At 52.9% G+C, this 7,372-nt stretch overlaps 1 protein-coding gene across 1 annotated transcript; it reads left to right on the top strand.

The window, feature by feature from the left end:
- Window positions 1–1,917: 1,917 nt before the first annotated feature.
- On the top strand, window positions 1,918–6,908 carry LOC102428275 (putative E3 ubiquitin-protein ligase UNKL; the record flags this gene model as incomplete). The annotated part of the gene is made up of 4 exons (XM_023749307.1): window positions 1,918–2,067; window positions 4,724–4,782; window positions 6,194–6,370; window positions 6,775–6,908. Coding segments are annotated over 4 exons (520 nt in total), but the record flags the coding sequence as incomplete, so codon positions are not given.
- Between the last annotated feature and the right edge of the window lie 464 nt (window positions 6,909–7,372).

A 7,372-nucleotide genomic window follows, 5' to 3' on the forward strand; every position in this document is an offset into this window, starting at 1 on the left:
CTTTTAAATTTCCACACTGCGCCTTCCGCTGAGCGTCGGAATGCCTGTTGTTTTTGCTTCTAGTTGAAGAGACTCTCCTCAGCCAGCCTTTCCGTGGTTCTGGTTGATGTCCGCTCCGACTTTTAGTTGTATTTTTGAAGTGGTTGTCCACGGGCGGCAGTCTCCGGTGTTTACCACCTATGCCGCCATCTTCGATTCTCCCCAGAAGAACATTTTTATTGGAAAACACCTTCAGGCAGTTCCTAACTGTATGTGCGCTGAGTAAATGTCTTCTGTTTTGTTCTCTGTTAACCCTCCTCCTGCCCTAGACAGGCTGTCCCCGACCCGCACAGTTACAAGTTTTTTTTGTTTTAATAAGAAACTAGAGGCCTGGTGCACAAAATTCGTGCACAGGTAGGGTCCCTAGTCCTGGCGGGCGATCAGGGCCTTCTTTGTTCTGCATCACCCCCGGGTGGTCAGCACAGGTCATAGCGAGCTGTCGAACTCCCAGTCTCCCGTTGGAATGCCAGAAGGGACACTTTGCATATTAGCCTTTTATATATATAGATATATATATAGATGGGCCTGCTCATTATGTGGAGTAACTTTACAGGTTTATTCTAGAGATCTGCCTTATTCTTTGTGGGGCTCCCTGCCATTTCTCGCCATAGATACCTCCCCGCTCCCTGCACTTCGGGCAGCTGGGGGCACAGGCCTCTCAGGTGGAGCAGATGATGTGTGTGTGACTCAGTGGGCTTTCCCTTGTGAATCCTGGTGGTAGCTTGTTGATTTAAGGAAGCCTTTCTACATGCCCGAAGTTTGGTGTCCCTGCTGTATCATACTTGTGTATAGTTTGACCTTTTGTTGAAAGATACTTTTGCAGTGTTTAATTTTTTAAAGTTGAGTGTCTTAGTACCTGAGGCTTAGATGGAAGTTCGTTCACTTCAGGGTGGTTATAAATTTGTTGTTTAAGCATTTTACAAGTGCATTCTGCTTGTGCTTTTTGGGTAAGGTGAAAGCCAAGGGCAGGTGTAGAATATTAGAGCATCATATTCAATAGTTGGGGCTACTTATAGACTAGAAGAAAACACACACTTTTTTTTTTTTTTTTTTTGTAATCTTCACCCCGGGATATTTTCTCCATTGATTTTCAGAGAGTGGAAGGCAGGGGAGAAAGAGACAAACATCCCTGTGAGGGAGTCACATTGATTGGTTGCCTCCTGCACACTCCTGACCGGGGCCAGGAATGAACCTGCGACCCTTCCGTGCTCTGGCCGACGCTCTAACCACTGAGCATGTGGGCCAGGGTGAAAACACACTGTTTTGGTTACAAACTAACCAGCTTAAGAGAATTACAATTAGGTGACTGCGTTGGATCTGTAAGAGACCCACATGGAAATGTTAAAAGCACTGACTGACTGCAAGCACTCCAGTTCCTGTTGCTTTAGGTGAAGGGCTGGGACAGAGGTGGTGACCAGGATGAAAGGCCTGGCCCGGGGAGATCAGGTGCCCCTTGGGCCGGTGGAGAGACGTTTCTGTCCTTGGGAGAGAGTGGTAGCTCTTTGGGTGCAGAGGAAGGAGGTGCACTCGTTGCTGGAGCTGATGCTCCCCCTTAGGGACTAATGAGGGGTCACTGTCCTGGCTCAGGAGTTCGGGGCAGCCCTTGGAAGCCAGAGGCTGCAAGGCCCAGGGATGAACAGATGGATGTGGTCAACATGGGGGGCTGGCAAACCCCCACTCCCAGTGTCTGAGAGGAGAGGCAGTAAGAGGACACACTGGCTTCTCCCTATAAGCTCCACCCTTTTACCATCCCCCCACCTTGACCCCGGGACCTCTGACCCTGCCCCCCAGTTGTATGCAGCACTCAGGTCTTTCTGCCATTGCTCATTTTCCAAACTCCTATCAGGTTGCTTCATTCTGTTCCATTTTGCACCTCAGTCATTTCTGTGCTGTGTTCTGCTCTCCCACTTGTGCCGGAGCTTGGAGGACGTGGAGGGGGTCATCTTGCTTGTCATTCTCAGCCCAGTGTGTCTCCTGGACCAGCCCCAGACCAGCAGCAGCAGCATCACCGGGGAACTTGCCCTCCAGGTGATTCTGACCCATTTTCCCGTGTGGGAGCCCTGGCCCAGGCCCAGGCCAGTTCACAGGCGGATGCTAATGCGCAGTGGGTTTGAGTTCGGTGGCCACCTTGGTCTCACACACACAGACTGGTCTTGTTGTGCAGTAGGTCCGAGTTTGGTGGGCCCAGTTTTGTTTCGGGTGAGAAAGGGGCAATTTCAGGCTCTCCTGGAGCCTTAGGGATAGGGCAGTCTTTTGTTGTTGTCCCACTTATGTCTGCATTCATTGGTTGGTTTTTACATGCGCCCTGACCAGGGGTCAAACCCACAGCCTTGGCTAACCAACTGAGCTGCTAGGCCTGGCTGGTTAGGGACAATCTTGTGTTCCTCCCTGTTCCTCCCATCCTGGTTCAGTGGTTCCACAGCCCTCTGGTGGAGCTACGTCCGGGGGCCGGCGTGCACCACGCCATGTGCCCCTGCGCCATGCCATCAGGAGCCCTGTTTGAGTGACACTGTTCAGGTCACTAATTGTTGTGACAAGTTTGAGAACCATGGATGTCACCCTGACTTTGGCAAGTGCTGCAAGGCTGGCAGCCATCCTGGGGATGGCTTAGTGCACTCCTGCGCAAGGAGGAATCTGCAAGTGGTGTCAGGCCGTCCCCGGGGGCCTCTTCCCTAGCCTGGGAGAGGGCCTGGCTTTGTCACTGGGTGTTCTCTGAGGTTTTCCCTTTCACCTCTTAGCTGTTCTTAAGGTGAAGCCAATTTCTTCTTATTAAATGTCCTCCAATATTTTAAGGTCAGTTCATGTTTTAATTCATGAAGAAGGTGACATGCTCTGAGTGACATAGTAGTGTCTATTTGGTGCTCGGTGCTGGGGAACACGAGGCCTTGGCCTGACACTAGTTGCCGTGGCAATGGTACTGGAGAAGAAACAAGTGATGCGCAGAGCTACCCTGAGGGGCCGTTAGGGAACAAATGACACTTTAGATTTAGCATTAGGGAAGTCGGGAGCCCTCTGCTGCAGTGCAGCGGTGGTGGCTGTTTGGAGTGAGTTCTGTAGAGAAACTTCAAGGCTGCCTCAGCTCAGGTGCGCTGGTGCCCTCTCCCCAGCCTGTGGGGTTCTTATGCCTGACTTGCAGTACATGCATAGGTAGGTCTGAAGGTTGGAACTGCTTTTGTAAAGTGGTGGCTTTCCTAGTAGCTTAAATTGTTTACTTCGTAATAAAAGTTACCACCTTATCTTTTTTCAATGTACACTTCAGTGGTATTACGTCCATTCACATGGCAGCCACCATCACCATCCATCTCCAGATCTTTTCCATCTCCAAACTGAAATTCTCTCCCCATTGAACAGTTGCTGCTCCTTCCATAATTTTTGATATAAGCAGATATATAGGTATTCTTGTTCCCCATCTTCCCATATAAACACCCCTTTCTTCATGTTTTTCCCTCACAGTACCTCCTGGCGCCCCTTCCCTGGTTGTCCATACTGACCCCCCTGTTCCTCAGAGCTGCACTGCCATCTTGTTTATTCCAGGGCTTTGGTTGTCTGCAGCTTTGAGGGTGACAGACAGCCCTGCAGAGATCGCGTTGGGGGCCGTCTTTTTCTCTTTTGCCAGCTGTCTCTGGGCCGGTCTCTAGAAGTGGGTCATTCGGGGAGAGAGTAAATGCACCGCCGTCTCGTTCCGTGTCACCAGACGCCCCTCCAGAGAGGTCGCCGCGCTCTGGCTTTCTTCCGGCCATGGCGTCTGCTTCTCCGCAGCCCCCTCTGGGTTCTGTCCTGGAGCAGGGGGCCTCGCATGACAACTGCCTCCGTGGTCATGATCCATGACATTTTTTGTCTTGTAGATTCTTTGTTTATTTCCCTAGTCTATTGTTCTGTGAATTCCTGGTCTCTTTATTTCTTCAGGTTCTTTATTTATGATGATAGCAGTCTGTATGAGTAAACGGGGAGGGGTCCTGTGTTCTAGGTCAGGTTCCCTGGCGTGGCAGGGGGTTCTCCCTGACATCCTCAGAAACTGTGTTACATGGCAGCGCTGTGTGAGGACACAGGGAAGGGCTTGGAGGAGCTTGAAATAAATATAAAATATATATAAAATATATCATATATATATTAAACTATAACTTTATAATAGGGATTTTAGGCAAGGGTATGTTAATTAGGATATAGTAATTATGCTAATATTTTGTCATGTCACTTACATCTCCCAAAAATGTTTCTTGGAACTCCTTGTTGGGAACACAAAGGAAACAGTCATCCTCTCTGTGGGCACGTAGAGTGCTGTATGTATGCATAACATCTCCTTTTCACACTAATACATAGTGATATGATAGTAATTCTTTTTTTAAAGAGTTTTAATTGGTTTTTAGAAAGAGAGGAAGGGGGAGAGAGAAACATTGATGTGAGAGCGATACATCAATCAGCAGCCTCCCCCAGTCCCCTACCAGGGATTGAGCCTGCAACCCTGGGCCTGGGCCTTTGGGAATAGAACTGGCAGCCTCTTGGTACATGGGACGACGCCCAACCGACAAGGGCAGTATTTGCCATTTTCAAACGTACACTTCAGCGGCATCAGTTACATTCACAGTGTTAGACAACCATCATCACTCTTTCTAAATTCTTTCCATCACCACAAACAGAAATTCTGCCCCCATGAAAAGTCACTCCCCATTCGCCCCTCTTCCAGCCCTTGGTAACCTCCTCTGTTTCCTGTCCCGATGAATCTGACTGTTCTAGGGACCTCATGTGAGTGGAATAGTGTCCTTTTGTGTCTGGCATCTCTCACTTAGCATGAGATTTTACAGGTTTCATCCATGTAGCATGTGTCAATACTTTGTTCTTTTATGGCTGGATAGTATTCTGTTGTCTGCAAAGACTACGTTTTGCTTATCTGTTCATCAGCTGATGGGCATTGGGTCCTTTCCGGCTCTGAGCTAGTGAGCATCATGCTGCCACGATTGTGGTGCACAGACATCTCTGGAGACCCTTCATCCAGCTCTTCTGGGTGTGAATCTGGGCTCCCAGCGGCCTTCTAACCTGCCTTCTGCTTGTTTGGCTCCAGTGACCTGGGGACTTACCTGGCGTCGTGTGTCTGTCTCCCCTTAGGCCCTGCCCACCCAGGCGCGCAGTTAGGTCTGGGGTGAGCTGCCTGCACTCTGAGCCTAGTTTCCTCAGAAGATAAGGGTTTAGAATGGATGGTTACTAAGTGGTTTGTTACTTTACTTTTGGGTCCTGTAAGGTGGCAAAGCGCCACCCATCTGTGCTCTGTGTGGGGAGCCATGCCCACAGGGCCCCCCAGCATCCAGGTCCAAGTCCACCGCCTGTCAGACAGCAAGGTGGCAGTGGGCCTTTCCCAAGCCTCACTGTCCTTGGGTTTGGGGGCTTGTAGCATCTGGCCCTGCCTCGACTCTCAGGCTGCTCAAGGGGTCATTGCCACAAGGATCCCTGTGTCTCTCTTCCCCTCCTGCCGGGTGCCTTGTCTGGGGGACCCACCTCGCGGCAGGCGCAGTCCCCATGTTGCACATGGACTGAACCCTTCTCAGCCACGTCTGCAGCTGCTGCCTCCCTGCAGCGTGGGACCGGGTCACTGCTCGGCAGCCTGAGACCGTGTGACCCTCTCAGGGAGCGAGCGGCTCACAGCCGCCCCTGGCCTGTGTGACTGCCCCTCTCGTCCCTCCATCCCCATTCGCTTCTCTCCTGGCCTGTCTCCCACCAGCGTCCTCCTCCAGCCATGGCTCCCATGTTTCTCCCCAGACTCCGTCCCCCCCTCCTTCAGGTGCCTGGATGGGGGATGGGAGCGGCCACCCACTCTGTATTTGGTAACGCTTGTCAGGAAACGAGTGACGTGGCTGAGGCCTGGAAGTGAACTTTGTTTTTCCACACTTTGTTCAAGAAATTATCCAGGATGGTTTTCAGGGAAACTCGGTGTTGTGTGTTCTACCACGTGTAACTGAGGGATGTGGCGGGGGGGGGGGGGTCGGAGTGCCCTGGGCAAGGCTTCCAGATCAGGGGCAAGTGGTCCGTCAGTGATGTCCATCCTTCGGGAGAGCAGATAGCTGAGGGAAAGAATAAAAGAGCCAGAAGTGGAGCAGGTTGCGCTGAGGTTGTCCCCAGGCCCTAAGGCCCAGACGGCCCGTGTCCCCCCTCTGCTCCCCAGGTGTCCGTACCTGCACCGGACAACCGGCGACACCGAGCGCAAGTACCACCTGCGCTACTACAAGACGGGCACGTGCATCCACGAGACCGACGCCCGGGGCCACTGCGTGAAGAACGGGCCGCACTGCGCCTTCGCCCACGGCCCCCTGGACCTGCGGCCCCCGGTGTGTGACATCCGGTGAGTGGGCGTCCCGCCCCGGGCAGGCGGGGAACCAGCTCACTTCCCCAGAGTTTCAGGCATCACTGGTCCTAAGCAGCTCTTTTCCTGGGCTTTGATTTTATTCTAAAAAGTTTCCTTCCTTCTGACTCGCAATGTGGAGCTCCCTAGGGGGTGAGAGCGATGAGCGAATCCTTATGAAACACCACCCAGCTCTCAAGTCACTAGGATTTGGGTTGAGACCGTTGTCCCAGGACAGGGGGGTGCCCGAGGGACGCAGGATACTGTCCTGAGCCCTCCAGGCTGCCAGCCTCTCCAGGGACATATGGGGGCTCCTTAAAGTGGTAGAACCGAGTGAGTCTCTCACCTTCGGGAGGGGCTTGGACACACTCCAGAGCCGTAATCGCTGTGTTGTTTGGTCGCAGGGAGCTGCAGGCCCAGGAAGCCTTGCAGAACGGCCAGCTCGGCGGTGGGGATGGCATCCCTGATCTGCAGCCTGGGGTCTTAGCCAGCCAGGCCATGATCGAGAAGATCCTGGGCGAGGACCCCCGGTGGCAAGGTAACCCCATGGCCGCCACTGAGGGTGGGCAGGGGAGCCCTGAGCACTGTTTGTAAAGTGACCTCCGCAGTGGACCTCATTGCCCTCGTTGGTCGATCAGATGGGGAAACTGGGACTCATTGAGTCGAGTACTTTACCCTCGGTCCTGGGGGCTGTGGGGGCTGTTGGGACTGAGGGGCTCTGAACCCAGGCATCCCGCCCCCCGGCCACTTCACACCACGGCTTCTCTGGGGGGAGGGTGCACAGCTGGCACAGCTCCTTCCCACATGGGCCCTCCCAAAACTGGGTTGCTGTTCATGGCGCTGCCTGCCCTGTCCTGTGGGCCTCTGCGTGGCCTTCAGATCAGCAGCCTTAGGTCCCTGGGGTTTGTTTGAAATATGGCCGTATCTCTTGGGACTGTGGGGCCCTACCCCTGGCAGCCTCCACAGATGATGGCGATGGGCAGTGAAATCTTTTTTTTTTTT

The sequence above is a fragment of the Myotis lucifugus genome, unplaced genomic scaffold (genome assembly GCF_000147115.1).
Source record: "Myotis lucifugus unplaced genomic scaffold, Myoluc2.0 scaffold_5411, whole genome shotgun sequence".
Classification (NCBI taxonomy): domain Eukaryota; kingdom Metazoa; phylum Chordata; class Mammalia; order Chiroptera; family Vespertilionidae; genus Myotis; species Myotis lucifugus.